The sequence below is a fragment of the Haliotis asinina genome, chromosome 9 (assembly GCF_037392515.1).
Source record: "Haliotis asinina isolate JCU_RB_2024 chromosome 9, JCU_Hal_asi_v2, whole genome shotgun sequence".
Lineage (NCBI taxonomy): Eukaryota > Metazoa > Mollusca > Gastropoda > Lepetellida > Haliotidae > Haliotis > Haliotis asinina.
In genome coordinates, this window is record NC_090288.1 from 3,682,523 (window position 1) to 3,699,862 (window position 17,340).

General features: G+C 41.8%; 1 protein-coding gene across 2 annotated transcripts; it reads right to left on the reverse strand.

Moving 5' to 3' along the window:
• Nucleotides 1–104: 104 nt before the first annotated feature.
• LOC137295874 (uncharacterized) lies at nt 105–16,839 on the reverse strand. Of its 2 annotated transcripts, none has more exons than XM_067827435.1 (10): nt 16,576–16,839; nt 14,889–15,218; nt 13,307–13,585; nt 6,994–7,170; nt 5,220–5,360; nt 4,810–4,884; nt 4,336–4,443; nt 3,544–3,574; nt 2,613–2,731; nt 105–1,073 (listed from the first exon to the last, which is right to left on the reverse strand). In XM_067827435.1, the coding sequence occupies exons 1-10, from the start codon at nt 16,811–16,813 to the stop codon at nt 967–969; spliced, it is 1,605 nt and encodes a 534-aa protein (XP_067683536.1). In that variant the 5' UTR covers nt 16,814–16,839; the 3' UTR covers nt 105–966. The 2 variants fall into 2 exon arrangements, with proteins under 2 accessions (XP_067683536.1, XP_067683537.1); XM_067827436.1 differs by having other exon boundaries at nt 118–1,073; nt 5,226–5,360; nt 16,576–16,800.
• Nucleotides 16,840–17,340: the final 501 nt, after the last annotated feature.

Here is a 17,340-nt window from a genome sequence, read left to right on the forward strand (position 1 = left end):
GGATACCTTTCCGTGTTCCCAGCTCTCGCTCTCCCCTTACAAGTAATGTATAAAGGACCCACTTGTGGCACCTTCGGTGAAAAGTAATATGTCAGTAAAAGTTCTCTTGAAAGTAAATTAATTGTGTAGTTTTATTATTCAATATGTGTTTTTAACAAAGACATCTTAGTATCATATGAAAAAAAGCAGAAAAATGAATTTTAAAGGCAGTATGTATGATTTGACACATTAATTAACTTCTAAAAAACATGAATTTAAAAAAAATATTGATGCATCAATACAAAATCAAGATTTTCATAATTACAAGATTGTTTTTATAAAACATAGTATATATATATATATAGTAACTTCACACTAGATTAATGCTAAAAATAATAATGCTATCAGAGGGTATCAACATTATCTCCAATTAAATCGTAACCCATATTAAATTTAATAAGGGGGATAACTCTTGTCCAGATTTACCTCTGGATAAATGCTCGTGTGGGCAAAGTATTAAGAAGCATGATCAGAAGCAAGATTCAAGAAAAAACTGCGTAACATAAAAAATAAGAGAGGTGCGCTTCTACCCTCACAACAAAGGTATCCAGCCTATTTTACCACAGTTTTGACTTTTATGTGGAATCTGTCTTCATATATAATCGATATTGAGTACTCTGCTGCGTGGAATACTGCGTTTTGAATATACCGTATTAATCGTCCTATGATATTAATGAAAAGCATAAATTGTCCCCAAATAATAATTCAGGTCATATACAACAATACTTAGGTTTTGTAGGAGGAAGAAAACTCGGGCATTCAAACACTCAAAACGGATCTTGTGGGGATCAGCTGGCGTGCTCCAGTGACTATGAAACGCAGTGAGTCGGAAACGTCCGTTGTGTCAGTAGAAAACTTATGACCAGCGGTGTTCTTTGAGGTGACACTGATTACCTTCGACAGGGCTGACTCATGACCTCGTGTCTCCTACTTGGACACAATGTTCTCGTCGCGAATGTGGTCGTAGATCGAGTTAGTTGTCGAGATGAGGTGAGTGCCATCACTTGATTTCATGTCAGTCTTAGTCGCTGATACTGCAAAAGAAACAGGATAACATCGTGTGTAAAATCGTAACATCGTTTCAAAATATATATCCTTCTTCTGGTAAGACAGAAAAGTATTACTACTCCCACTACAGCTGAAACCGGCAAAACATTAGTGCTGGTATTAGCATGCAGCTGAGATGCGATACATCACGACACTGCCATTTTAGTCACGATGATGTATTACCAAAGTATTGTCCACTGAAGCTGCGGTACGTAACGAGTCACGATATAAGGGTGGCGATACGACATGTATCACGATATAAGGGTGGCGATACGTAACGAGTCACGATATAAGGGTGGCGATAGGACACGTGTCACGATATAAGGGTAGCGACAGGATACGTGTCACGATATAAGGGTGGCGACAGGATACGTGTCACGAAATAAGGGTGGTGATAGGACACGTGTCACGATATATGGGTGGCGATACGACATGTATCACGATATAAGGGTGGCGGTACGTAACGAGTCACGATATAAGGGTGGCGATAGGATACGTGTCACGATATAAGGGTGGCGACAGGATACGTGTCACGATATAAGGGTGGCGACAGGATACGTGTCCCGATATAAGGGTGGCGATACGACATGTATCACGATGTAAGTGTGGCGATACGACACGTATCACGATATAAGGGTGGCGATAGGACACGTATCACGATATAAGGGTGGCGATACGGCACGTATCACGATATAAGGGTGGCGATAGGACACGTATCACGATATAAGGGTGGCGATGCGACACGTATCACGACACCTAAATCTTTAATTCTAATACTATTTACAAAACACAACAGATCCAAACAAAACCATTTTAAAGTATTTCGTCAAATTGGGTAGTAAAGTTTATGCACGGAGTGCTACATGCAAGTGCGACGTCTGACACAGTTCTTGGCGCAATTAAGACTTTCCGAGAAAATGTTTACTTATGAAGAGAAAATACGTAAGCATATACTTCAATTATCAAACAAAGGTAAATCTTTTTTTCTTGACGGATACCGCGATTAAGTAATATTCTAAGTTAAACATCGCTGTATCATGGCTCATTTGAAGTGTATCGTACCAGTATCGGCGACCCATGTATCGATGCATCGATGTGTATCGATGAATCGTCACACCACTTTGAAAAAACATTCCACCGTATACATCCATTTTCATCAGTCTAAATATACTCTGTCCCTCACACACGCACTCACATGTATCCACCTTGGAATTTCCACCTAAAAGACACGAGAAAATCCATATTCAGACTCAACGTTTAAATGTTATCCCAACTCAAGGTGCTTCGTCTAAAACCATCCACTATCGAAATGCCCCACCGGGGGTCAGCCTCGCTGAATGTCACGATGCCCTTTTTTTTTTGATGACTGGATTGTCTGGTCCAGACTAGATTATTAATCACAGACCGCATCCATATGGGCAATATAGCTGGAATATTGCTGAGTGCGGTGTAACATGGTCTCGTTCATCACAATTCACAATCACCCTACACCTCAACTCCAACTCGACACCAATTCAGTTCCTTACCCTCAGCGGTGCCTCCTCCAATCGGCAGAATGTAGCCCTCCTCCTGCATTCGTTTCCTCAATGTATGCGGGGAGGGGAGTTCCTGGTAGAGATTGGAATCCATCACCGCGTTGACTCTCCTAGGTCAAAAACACATCAGTTCAGTTCCCTCGCAACCTTACATTCATTATATTCCTTACTGTAAAGAGGCGATGCGGGTAGCCTGGAGGTTAAAGCGATCGCCTGTCTGGGTTCGATTCCGCACATGATCTCAGTGTGTGAAGACCATTTGTCGTGCCCCCGCTGCGATATTGCTGGCATTTTTCAAAAACGGTCTAAAACCATACTTACTCACTCCAAATTGTAAACATATAAAGTGAGCGATAAATAAATAAATAAATAAATAAATAAATAAATAAATAAATAAATAAATAAATGTGTCTTCAAAATAAATGATTACAGTATCAAGACAATTTCACTGTGTACTCAACGGTAGCAACGAAGTCAACAAGAGGCAATTCGTTGTAAGCGTTTTTCGTTTTACTAAAATGAAATATGCAGCACGTTTTGGGGGTAAAAACACAGTTCTCAAAAACCGAAGTTAGTTATAAGCATTGTTCGCTATAAACGCACTTTACACCTTTAGGTAAATATTTTTTGGATAGCCATACTGCGCAAGTCTACATTACGTTGTCATCATACACTAATTGATTTGTCGGGTAGTGAATCAGACTTGCGCAGAAACATCCTTGAACATTTCTTGGTGCCATTAAACTAGGACGCCCCGCGCAGCCAGGTCAGATCAAAAAGACGAAGCAGGAATAATTTTTTTCCTTCCTTCCATATTTCCTGTCGAACAAAACACATCAAACAATATACCGGAGACGTGTTTATCAGGATGTTGAAACGGTCAGGTCTGATTTTTTTTATTTTTGAAAACTGCGTTACTCACATTTGTGTGGATGCGTACGGCGATTCTAGAGCTGTCAAGAAAAACAGTAATAATACTTATCATAATAATGAGTAGGATTTATATATCATGAATCGCATGATCAAACGTGAAAAATGAAACGGTGATGAGGCTATTTATAGGTGAGTGAGTTTAGTCTTACGCCGCACTCAGCAGCTATTACAGCTATATATGGCGGCGGTCTGTAAATAATCGAGTGTGGACCACACAATCTCGTGACCAACAGCATAATCATCAGTCTCCGCAGCTAGAATACGATGACATGTGTCAAACAAGTCATCGAGTCTGACCTTACTCACTCGTAACGTGGTACGAAGTATAAATACAACATTAAGTGCCTGATTGCCTGACATTGTCAGTTATCAGAGAAGGGTATGTTGTTTCCACTGCTTATCCTTTTATAACCCTTGCGGACAGATGTCCCACCTGCCCCTGGGAAAATTACAAAACTGAATTCATAACGTGTTGAAACAACACACTTGTACGTGATGATAGCTTGATAAAGCTTAAAAGTTCGACACATCGGGAGTTCGTTATTCACAGGTGTATTGTAAAGATACAAAAGCGCAGAACACGCCCGAACACGTGATTTTCGTATGTACAGCTTATTGTAGAAAACGATGATGTAATCACTTTGGTCATTTCAGATTTATCGAACACTCGGATAAGTCGAACTTTCCCCTTGGTCCGGACGACTTCGACACTGGGGGCTTTATTGCAGTGACCTAGGTATGGCCAACCTCTTACATACGGAGTTGCTTGACCGATAGTTACCTCTCTTCAACTCCTTGTATTTTCTGCAGAAGATGACGGCAACGATGATGAAGAGGAGCAGCATGGCAGCTGCACCAACACCGACACCGGGCCAAAACGTCAAGAGTTCTGTAAACAGAGATAGACGACGTAGATTACATATGTGTAACGTATTGATGTCTGACCTTTGGGGCTGGGGGTTCTTAATCAGGACATTTCATAAAGGTTTGAAGTGCCACCGTCATTACATGCCAACCACAAATCATGTTGTAACTGGCCTTCGTCATGTGTCTTAAATTGCATTGTCATTGACTGATGTAAAAAGACGCATACCAACTCATTCTAACGTCATCGAGCGCAGTTCACATCATAACGAGACGCCAAAAGGTTTCTTGTTTTACGCCGCACTCAGCAATATTCCAGCTACATGGCGACTGTGTGTAAATCTGGATCAGTCACTCCCGAGACTGACATTATGAGAACCGATCTACCCACTTGGGATACGATGACATGCATTCAGCATGTCTTCTCCGATTCGCAGTGCGGGCCAGGTTCCATCTTCAACACCATCTAAAATTATAATAGTATCAAAATTAGAGTGAGCTGGTGAGTATGGTTTTACGTGACTGTTAGCAATATTCCAGCAATATCGGTTGTGGACACCAGAAACTTGCTTTACACATTGTACCTATGTGCCGAATCGAACCAGATCTTTCGGCATGACGAGCGAACACTTTATCCACTAGGCTACCCACATCGCCCCATCTAATTTAGAACCCATTAAAGTTGGACGGCAGAATAATAATCTCTTTTAATGAGATCATTGAAAAACTGGAGAGAAAGACATATCTATCGACAATTATTCAATGTTCCCTCATTAAACATGAATAACGACGGTCACCGACCTTCACCTTGCAGATCGATGAAGACGAAGGTTCTTTCCACGATGTTCTCAGCAGAGACACAGTACATGCCAAGATCGTGGGTTGTCTCAACTTTCACCTCCAACACAGCAGTCACACTGTCCCCAGCTCTCTCAGGGGTGTCTGAAAGAATCATGCGATATTAAGTCAACTAAAATACACTCAGTTCTCTCTCATACACATCTTTTCCTGGTAATTTCAGGTTTGTTTACATAGCTGTCTATGAAAATAAATCCAAAACGACGATCGCCTGCGCGCTATAGCTAGTCCTCGATATCTCCAAGGGTATACGTTCCGATAAGTCTCCACTATACCCTGGATGCATCTACAGCTCGGCCCGATAATTTTATTATCTCCCTTGGCTGGCTTTTTATCCATTCAGGTGTCTACGCTTGGAAGTTGCGCGTACCAATTACAACTCACTTTCGCTGTTTTAATTATCCAGTTGCTCAAACTTGGCAACATGCAGACGAATTCTGAATGAGGTAGAAGTTCTTCAGGCTTCCATATATATTTCACAGTTTCGGACCTGACAGTTTGTCTGTATGATTTCCTAAAAATCTGAGTAGCACTGCGAGCAAATCGTCGCAACTGCGACCACTACATCATTGTTGACGGTGGCAAGCTCGGTTGAAACGGCGGCTTAGCTGATTAGCAACTGTGAGAATGCGGAGCAACAGCTAAGAGATATAGTGGAGGTATAGTGAAGATTTATCGGAACGTATAGGCCTACCCTCGAAATACAGAGGACATCTATTTCATTAGGTACAGTAACCAATTCCATTTACAATATAAACCTAAGATGTCATATTTGTCACGTAACTTAGCGTACTGTGTCCTCACTCCAATCTACACCAGGGCCAGCGCATGTCATGTAACGGATCGTACTGTGTCCTCAGGGCCACAATCTACAGCAGGGCCAGTGCATGTCACGTAACTTAGCGCACTGTGTTCCCGCTCTAGTCTTCACCAGCATTAGTGATTGTCATATAGCATACATACTGTGCGCTCTCTGACGTCCAAACGAGGGCTGCGTTGTCACAGCTGACTATGGAATATTCGTAAAGTAATAGGCGTCTCAGTACAGGCCTTCGTGAAACGAGATTTTGTAAACACAATCCAATATGGCGGAAACCGCACTTAGGCGTTCGTGTGAGTATAGTTTCGAAAGCATCCCAACCGATTCTAGGTTCATCGGCTGCGTTTCAGATTTATCATTGGAAACTGAAATAACATGAAAAACTGATATCAGTGATCGTTAGCATGTTATTTTAAAATCAAATAATCACAGTAATTATCCGATTTCCGCGTTCGAAATCATACCGTACACCAAATAACGTTGTGAATCATGATCTCACAATTTCTCAGGCCTTATTAGGTAGCGTGTTTTAATCACTTGCTGTACCATAGTCGTTGACGCCATCTTTTGTACTAGTAGTGTTTACAACCTCATAAAGCATTTACGACAGGTCAATCGGGGTCCTAAATTTGGGGCTGTTTACGACAGAGGTCTAAGTGAAAAGGGGTAAAAAAGTAAGAGGTGGTCTACGACCTGCTTTACGAGGTGGGACCGGTAAGAGGGCTTTGTGAAACGGGCCCCAGGTCCCGTTTCTGGAAGCGATCTTGGCACCAAAGTGGTCGTACATTCTAAACTTTAATACAGTGCTGCGGCAATTATCGTTATGATCACATTACCTCTATATTCCATGTTCACGACTACTAACGACTGGTCCCTGGGTCAAACATTCATGATTACCTTGATGCGACGTATTGACAGCGCCATTCACGGGGGTCAGAGAACCCTCTTCAATCTTCCACCAGCTGACATCAGGCCGTGGGTCACCTGACAACGTCACCTCCAATCTAGCCGTTTGACCTGTCATTGTCTTCAATGTTGGAGTGAAGGCTGCATCAAGTTTTCTCTTCGGACCGGCTATAAAAGAGGTGTGAGAGTGACTTTAGTTTTACGCTGCTTTTAGCAATATTGCAGCAATATCACGGTAGGCACACCAGAAATTCCACATATTATGCTCATGTGGGGAAGCGAACCCGGGTCTTCTGTGTGACGAGCGAACGCCTTAACCACTAGGCTACCCCACCCCTTTAAGAGACAAAATATCAGCTCTTTCTCAAAGAACCCATGAGTCTCAGCTATTGAATCAAACCACATTCTCTCTCTTTCCTTGGCTTAGTAGTTAAAGCGTTTGCTCGTCACGCAGAAGGCCGGACTCACTCACTCACACTCAATCAATCAGTATATCTATTTCTGTATGGGTGAAATGAGTCTCAAGTGCTCCGGACGTGACGGTTAATGTGGACCCAATCTCTCCTGGGTAAGTAAACTGCGCTGGGATTTGGGGTTAGAGCATTATAACCAACTGAAAGTCGATTACAAAGCAAACAACTGGTCAGAATAGATTTGGTGGAAAAGACGGTAGTCCCGCACACACTGTTGATGAAAACTTATGGCTATTATGTGTATTGAAACTTCGGGTAAATGAACCCGTAAACCGGGTAATAACGCGCTGAATCCTTCATTCATTGGTAAATAACGTCTTCTAAATAACTACACGGTCTTAAAGTATTAAAGGAAGTATTTAAAAAGCAAGCATTAATGACTGTTGTATAGATATCTAAAGAAAAATGATTGGAAAAAGTACTAATCTGCCCAAAATAAATTGGTTAAAAATATCCACCAAAAGGGAGTGTAGCATACACGCCATAAAACATACAGCGCCAGATTGAGTGAGTGAATTCTGTATTAGTAATGATCCGGCAATATCACAGCAAGGGACACCAGAAATGGGCTTTACATATTACAGCCCTGTTGGGGGATCGAACCGATGTCTTCGGCGTGACGAGAGAACGCTTTATCATTAGGCTACCCCACTACCCACGTCAGCTTCAGAAAGTCGCTGAAACATCGCAAGCATGCCGTAAACGAAAAGATAAATAGTTTGGATTGTTGTTTTTCATTTGATTATAAAAACCTCCATTAACAATGGAAATTAGTAAACAATCAGTAACGATTGAAGTGGAATGCTTAACTATCAAAAGGAACAACTTGTGTAAAGTTGCAAAGTTATAAACACCCGTGCCATATGGAGGACAGAGAGTTATGACAAAAAGGGTTATTCCTTGATAAATATAGTTTTGGATCAGGGAAAATACATTTTATAAAAATGTACCCGGCGCTTATTAGAGGCCCCGCGTTTATTAGAGATCCGGCACTTATTAGAGTAAATACGCCCAATATCCCTCTCAGTTCCATTAGGCTACACTGCCTTTCCAAAACATGGATTTACAGAATGTAAAGTCACAAGAATAAAACTTGGACATTTCTCAGTTCAATATTGTGTATGGCCGCCCCGAGCATTCACCACTGCCAAACATCGTCTCCTCATCGACTGCCCGATGCTTGTGAACACGTGGTTGGGGATTCTGCGCCATTGCTCTTGCAAGGCAGTGCCAAGTTCCAGCAAATTCTGCGGTTGGTTCCTAAGAAATTTGCTGCGGTTGGTTCCTAAGACCACGAAGCCTTCTCCCAAGTGCATCCCAAACGTGCTCTATTGGATTAAGGTCATGGGAACTCGATGGCCAGTCCATGACGATGATTCCAGCGTTTTGAAGGAAATTTCGTGTCAGCATCGGGGTATGCGTCCGAGCATTATCATGCTGGAACTGTAGACCCGGGCCATGAGCCGGCATGAAAGGAACGAGTTCAGGGGTGAGCACCTGGTCGCGGTAAGCAGCAGCTGTGAGGTTTCCACGGATGACCAAAGTCGGGAACGGTTGTTCTCACAGAAAGCACCCCACACCATGCAACTTCTGCCCCCGAATCTGTCGACGTCCTGTACACAACAATGGGCATACCGTTCACGACGTCGTCGTCTCCAGACTCTATGCCTGCCGTCCCCGAATCTGAGGGTAAATCTGGATTCATCACTAAAGATTCCAATCTCTCTAGGTCCATCGGAGGGGACATTGGGCCGCCCACAGCAGACGTTGTCGTTGATGCGTCAATATTGGCCCACGATATGGACGTCGAAAAAGGAGATTGGCAGTCCGCAACCGATTTCGAATGGTCTGTGAGGACAGTCGACCTCTAAACATCTCAGCCTTGGTTCGTGTAGCCGGCAGAAATCTGTCACGTAGGTGAGGTAGGACGATTTGATGGTCTTCTGGTCGTGACTTCACAAGTGAACGACCCGACCTTGGGCGATCAGAAGTGGTGCCAGTTGGTTGTAAACGACCTCGCAAGTCATACAGAGTACGACGGCTTCATCCCATTGCTCTTGCGACGTCAACAACTGATCTTCCCGCTTGCAACATGCCAACGGCACGTTCACGTTGCACATTTGACAATAGTGGCATTTAAAATATCGTTAGAACTGTGGTTTAAAAGTTTGTTTTTTTTAATTCTTGAGGCCAGTGCAAACATAAAACTGCGAAGATCACGTTATCGACTGCACGTGCAATACATAATTTGGCACTAACGTCATTTGCACGACGAATGGATGGAGTGGGTTTTGCTAACGTTTTTCTAGAGTCGAGAGATAGGGAACCCGTTTTGGATACATAGATGTATCATCACAGAAAAAGTATTCATTACTTTTAGAAATTACATTTTGAAGTATACATAATCTACCACTAAGGGAAATGCGTGCATGCTATCACTGTGGCGATTAAACCATACATCACTTCTCCTTTATCGCCTTGTAAACACCGCTGGGTGGAGTTGATACGCCTAATATACTACTGGTTTCATGATCACTCACAACAATGGAAGTATAGGAGAAAACAGGCCTCCGATGTTTCCTAGACAATGTAAAGCCCGAGGGGGAGGGAAATTCTGAGGGTGGAGCCCTGAGGGATTTCCCGACCCCGACCGTCAATGATGGATAATTACAAAGCAGATGATCATTTAATGAAGCTACATAACAATAACTGAAGCGTGCGTAAAGTCAATTTAATGACAGTAACTATAAGTAGATAATTTAACCCCGCAACCTTCGTTGGGCCGGTGGCCGTGAGGAAGAGCTTCTGCCTACGGTTCTGAAATCTGCTGTTCCAATCCAGCTTTGAAAAACATTTGCATTGTGAGTTTAACCTTGAACGATGTTTCTCAATAGATTTCAAACACTCATGGATCATTTGAATGTTCATGTTCGTGTAAAGTTAGGAAAGGTAGAATCTGGGAAGAGGTCTTTCTCGCGAGAATAGTAAACATTGTCCCTCCAAAACAAATACCTCAAGTGCGGTTATTCTGGGAAAACAAGAGGTGACCTAACGTATAGTGAGAAGTACACTTCAGGTTTATATTTAGTATGTAACAATAGCGACCCTTTTGCCAGAACAGGGAAATTGTTTAAATGTTAACAGGAAGCAACTTCGTTTCTCTGTTGTCTGGTGGACAAGAATACAATGTAATAGTTTTCCTATTGTAAACATGTGACAAATACTTTGAAACCCACAAACACAGATATGTGCTTTCTTGTAAATATACATGTAAATCAATAAAGAGTGAGTGAGTTTAGATTTACGCCACACTAAATATTACAGCTATATGTCTATAAGTAAATAATCGAATCTGTATCAGACAATCCACTGATCAACATCATGAACATCAGATTAGGACAAACGATATGGATGAAGAACTTCTTTATGAATTAAGATGTGCTCATCCATAAAGTTGGTCCTTATCTAATCCACCAACTTCTAAATGTGCCACTTGAAGACGCATGAGCATCGATCCACTCACCCGGGATACGATGTCACCACCCGATCCCGTCAGTCGCCTCTCACGACAAGCATGGGTTACTGAAGATCAATTCTAACCCGCATCTTCACGGGTGTGTAAATCAATAAACCTTGGTAAAACTTTTAAAAGATGGTGCCATAACACCAGGACGCAGATCCAAACAACTTATGGCGGGACCTTAGACGATTTACCCATTAATGACTGGGATAACGCTAGCAAGTCCTTTAATAAACTGACATACAAAACTGAGCACACACCTAGCGCTTTGGAATAATTGTGACCCTGAAAACATGATAATATCGCATTATTGTTGCATATTTTAGATGGGACGACAATACCAGCTATTTTGACATTTAAAACCGTTTTCTTGTAAAATTATCGCCCTTAAGTTTTAAAGAAACTATTTATCAAAACATATTCACATTCATATCGCTATTATTTAAAATTTCGCATTTAAATAATAACTGGGATTTCCAAAATGGAGAAAATGAAGGAAAATAAGGCAGCTATTTTTTTACATTCGAAGTTTAATTTTCATGTTGCAACAAAACTACTCGGCCTCCATAGTTTTATTAACATGGTGGAAATGCACAATATTTTTAAAAAAGATTCTATGACAGAATATTTTATTGAAATATCGAAATGCTACACGTTCCACATCTTCAATCTGCCAAGAGTCACACTGTTAACGAAGGTCCAAGACCAATATCTTGTAAGTGTCAACAGATGTATCATGTCTTTCGCTTGTCAACGCCGTTGTGGTCAATTACGTTATGAAAATCTTTATGTAATTCTGACAGATAGAGTAACTTAACTTCGCAGTAGGTACGTTATCGGTAGTCGAATTAGGCAATAGGATTTAGATACAACGACTTATGAGCAATATTATCAGTAAACCCGATTAGCTATGACAACTGGGAAAGGGTATAAAACAGGGACAGGATGATTTGTGACTGTGGCGTAATAAACTCCTTGTTTATTCACTCAGGTAAGACCCTTTACTTTCTTCTACCTTGGCAAATCGTTACCATTACTGTTCAATGTTTTCTGCAATACATTTTTGCTATCATGACCACATGTTAAGATCCTTGGCAGGGTCGTTATGTTTAAGTGGAACGTGGATCGTTAATATATTAGACTGTATTACTCTCTATTGCTCTGTTCACGAGCGGTACCCTAGGTACCCTAGTGGTTAGAGCGTTTGCTCGTCACACTGAAGGCCCGGGTTCGATTCCCCACGTGGGCACAATGTGTTAAGCCCATTTCTGGTGTCCCAAGCTATTGCTGAAATATTGTTAAAATCGGTGTAAAACCCAACTCGCTCCCTGTATTGCTGTTCATGTTTTGTCTATTTGATAATAGTGGTTTCGTGGCTGGCGTGGAGCGTGTCGTGTATTGTTTCAATTATTGTATTATGAGTAAATACTTTCCAGTGTTGAATGATCCTGGTATAATGTATAGAGTGTGTTCGACACTGTGTATTTCATTATGTACTGCGTAATGTTGTTTTGGATATGCTAGTATTATAAGATGTATGAACGAAATTGGGTTGATGTTATGTGTTAGAAATGTATCTTGATTTATGTAGTATGTGTCGTGTACATCGACGTATGATGACTATGTACTTTGTATATCAGCATATAATGATAATGTAATTTGGCAACTTATTGTCAATATGTTCTAATAATTATTTGTACCTAATCATGTAAAAATCATCCTGTGACTGTGGCATAATAAACTCCTTGTTTATTCACTCTGGTTCTCGTGTTGTGTGTGGGTTGGTATAGTTACATCTCCTAGCTGCCAAGCGAGCTGATTCCCCAAACTCGCGAGTTAACAGTTTCGCTATTGTTTCCGCGACTTCTCTTTCTCCGCATCAATTTCCTATTGTTCAGACATTTTGTCAGTGTATCTGTTAGACCACATTTGAGATCCGTACAATCATTTTCAGCCTTTCGAAGTTCAGATTTTCCATACATTACATTATTGATTAATAAACCGAAAATAAAACACACAACAAAAGGCATATTGTATATGAAAGATTCATTTATCCTTTTCTTATAACAAGTAATTAAGGGTTTCAAACTGTCATATCGTAAGCGAGTGCGTATGGTTTTACGCCGCTTTAGCCATTATTCCAGCAATATCATGGCGGGGCACAGACCTAGAGGAAATGGGCTTCAAACATTGAATCCGTATGGGGAATCGAACCCGGGTCTTCGGTGTGACGAGCGGACTCTTTAACCATTAGGCTACCACCTCCCGCCGTATCGTACGATGTAGACATATTGCAAACACGTGTACTTACTCAGAACATGAAGGTTCACGGAGATGTTGCTGGCTTTGTTAGACGAGGGGTTGACGGCGGTGCAGGTGTACTTGCCACTGTCGTCGCCTAACACTCCGTTCAGAGCTAGGACCTGACCCTGACTCCCTTTGGTCTGACGGGTCAGGTCCTGTCCACCCTTGGTCCAGGTGTACCGACAGTCTGGGAGACAGTTGGCCGAGCAGGTCAGGTTGACGCTCTCTTCCTCCTTGACCTGGAGTTCTGTCTTGTCCAGTTGTATCTGAGTTGGACCCTGGGGATCTGAAAGATAGAAACTCGTAATGATTTCACGAAAACCTATTCTTCATAATTCCACTTTTTGATCATGAGAGACAGTTTTATTTTATTGATACGTATCGATACCTTAGATAGTTATGCAAGATGGGTCTGGAGGTCTGGGATGAAGAAATTTGCTAAATGTTGAAGGGCATTTAGAAGTGGAATGTACAAGAAAACAAGATTATGGATGGGGGATCATGCCGACATCCACAAATCTTGCTTTCTCTTAAGAAATTTGCTGTGTAGAGTTGTGTCCCTTCGTTTCAGGATCCGCTGATACTAAATCTTCACTTGTGCGCAAAACAACCGGTGTCAGTTACGGCATGGAATTGTAGAAGGGACATTGTTGCGATGTCGGCATCACAAAAAGAAGCGATAAAAGGCAAAATGAACCAAAATGCGACCATCGACAGTGTCCCCATCCAGCATTCCATACTTTACTCTACCGTAAAGCAGTAACGTTCTGAGGTAACTAGAAATCCTGTTCAACACGGGTGCAACCATCTCACTCGATATACAATAGGCAATTTAGAAGAGAAAAACGCCGCGATGCTGGAAGTGCGGTAGCCTGATCGTAACGCGTTTAGTACACCGGGGTTCTATTTCTCAAATGGGTCCACCGCCGAGATATTGTTGGAAAAGCTTCTATAGATCGGTCTTACTCTCCACGTTTTCAGTGATGTCAGTGAGCGAGATTATTATTCTGCCATTCAGCTTAAATGAGTTCTAAGTTTGATGGGGCGATCGGGTAGCCTCGTTGTTAAAGTGTTCGCTCTGTCAGCATTTCTACTACCGCAACCACACCCCCCTCTGTCAGCATTTCTACTACCGCAAACACATCCCTCCCTGTCAGCATTTCTACTACCGCAAACACATCCCCCTCTGTCACTCAGTGATAGAGATCGTATTGAAATGAGTATTAGGTTGACGCTGTATTCATTGACCCGTTATAACAATATACTCTTGGCATTGCTTCCTTCTGAAAAATGGGCTTTTGGGAAGCCTAGTGGTTAAAGCGTTCGCTCGTCATGCCGAAGACCCGGGTTCGATTCTCCACATGGGCACAATGTATGAAGTCCTTTTATGCTGTTCCCGCCGTGAACTGTTGAAATATTGCTAAAAGCGGCGTAAAACTTTACTCACTCAAACATTCAGGAAAACGTAATCTGGACGATCCACTCCAGATGTAATACATTTTTCATTCCAGAAAACTTTACGGATGGATGAAATATATTTTACAAGGCATCCGTCAAAGCACATTCAGTGTAGTTTAATTTATATTTACCTGTCATGTTAACACGGACGATGTTGCTAAAACCGTCAAATTCGCATTTCCAGTCTCCAGCGACGTCGTTGTGTAAGGAGGAGGCGTTGAGGAAGTAGACGTAGTTGCCGTCACCCTGTTGACCACATCTGCAAGTGTACTGTGTGTGGAACCACGTGGCTGACATGTATTGGGTACAATCGTCTACTTTCACTGTGCACATGGATCGATCGTTCCTTTGAAAGATGAGAGATTGAATCTGTATGTTGGCTGTCGTGACGTCACACTTGAATTGGAGCGACATCCTCGGAAAGGCTTCTAAAGGTTCCCGGGTCAAGGTCAAGGACGTGCCTGTAATGACGTTCATGTAATATGGATTATGAAAAAAATATGCAGAAGGGCGGCCTAGTTTTGAAAGTGTTCGCTCGTCACGCCGAAGACCCGGGTTCGATTCCCCACATGGATACAGTATGTGAACCCATTTCTGATGCACCCCGACGTAATATTGCGTGGATGTTGTTAAAAACGGCATAAACTGTACTCACACTATGATGCAGAAATGGCATTTCACTGGTTGCAGTGAGTATGCACTGACCCTTCACTGGTTAACGGGCAGTGTGCTAACGTTTTAATCATAAAGGGCGTATCACTTGGAAAGAGCACTATGAAACAAACGCATTGTATGAACTGCAGTGAGTAAGTATACTTTTAGCAATTCTCCAGCAATGTGAAGTCAGTTGAATGCCGGAAATGACTTTCAGACATTGTTCGCATATGACACTTGAACCCGAGTCTTGGGGCTCGAACCAAGGTCTTTAAGCGAACGCTGTAACCATCGGACTGATGGGTTTGTGGAACAGACACAGCGTTTTAATGGTAAGATTGTAATGGACGTGTGAAGGAATAAATATGCTCGAATACATTTATTCATGGTACTTAATATATTGAAGTTAAACACGTTTTACGTTACTTTACACTACAAAAACTCACAACGTAAACAGACATAATTTAATATCTACACAGTAATCAACGCATTCATACACAAATTACCCTTGTGACGCAACGAAAGTTTTAAATATTTTTGTGTATTAGTTTCTACATCCAAAGCAGATACCAACACATAAACAAGTGAAATGGTCTCACCAAATTACGAAATCTTGATCTTTCATCCGGAGTGAGTGAATGAGTAAGTGAACATGGTTTTACGCCGCTTCTAGCAACATTCCAGCAATTTCAGGGCGGGGGATGTAAAAATGGGTTTCACACATCGTACATACCCATGTGTGAACCGAACCCGGATCTTCATTTGGGTTACGCCAACAAATCATATGAGCACCCCTTCCATCTCCCAAGTCCAGGACCCACCCCAACTTATCGTTCCCTGAATCCAAACGAGTCGTCTCCAAAATACCAGGTTTAAATCGTAAGAAGCAGGAGTCGTCCAAGAGGCGACTTTCAGGGATTCCTTTCACAAAGCGCTAAGGTGATCGTAAGTCACTAAGGTAACCTTAGTGCAATGTTAAAGAATGGCAGTTAAGGTTAACCTCAGTAAAGGTTGCTTCGTGAAAGGAACCCCAGATCTGTACTGAACCCCGTGTATCACGAGTACTGCAGGTAGGTTTGTTTATGACTCTCAGTAGGCAAATTACAAAATCGCCTTCTGTCTTTTTATGTGACACCGAACGCTACTATGTCTAACAGTACTCACTGGTAGTGGAGGATATCTGGACGTAGGACATGGCAAACATCAAGGTCATCTTGTGCAGCGCCCCCATCACGCAGATGTAAACATGTGACAGATATTCTTTTCTTCTCTCGAAATGCGACGAATGTCGACGGGTACGACCTTGATAGCATTTATGTATCCGTACATTATATTTCCTTGTAATTAGCGGAATTGTCACGGAAGTGATTTCGACACTGATTAAAAGTTGCGTGTGCCTCATTCGTGATTACTCGAGTCATTCCGGTTACGGAAAGAGGCGAGTAGTTCCGAATGGGATGTGTCTGTGGCAACCATGACCCTTTTGACCTTTCATAGTTCTTGTCCCTGCACGTGGCTGCAATAGCTCGGCACAGCCTTTCCATGACGCTTTGGTTTTGTCTTAAAGACATTGGTTATTCGGTTCCCTGTTGTACAGGGTATAGGCAAATACAGCGTAACACATGTTAACATGTTAACATATGTGTGATATGGTTAAGTTCAAAATTTTCCACTTTGTATTGAATATTTCGCGAATAACCCCAATCTTGTACTGAAATTTCGTTGCATGGATTTAAAGGCCATATAAATATCCTATGATATAATATTTCAAACAAAAGTTATATCGATATAATGAAATCCGAAGTACAGAAATCGTGCGGTCAGTTCTTCAATAACATTATTTTTTTAAATATTACTCTTAAGATGTTAGATTATGCGTATTTTTTCATTTTGAAAAACTGTCTGTGCACTTGATATATTTTCTATTTT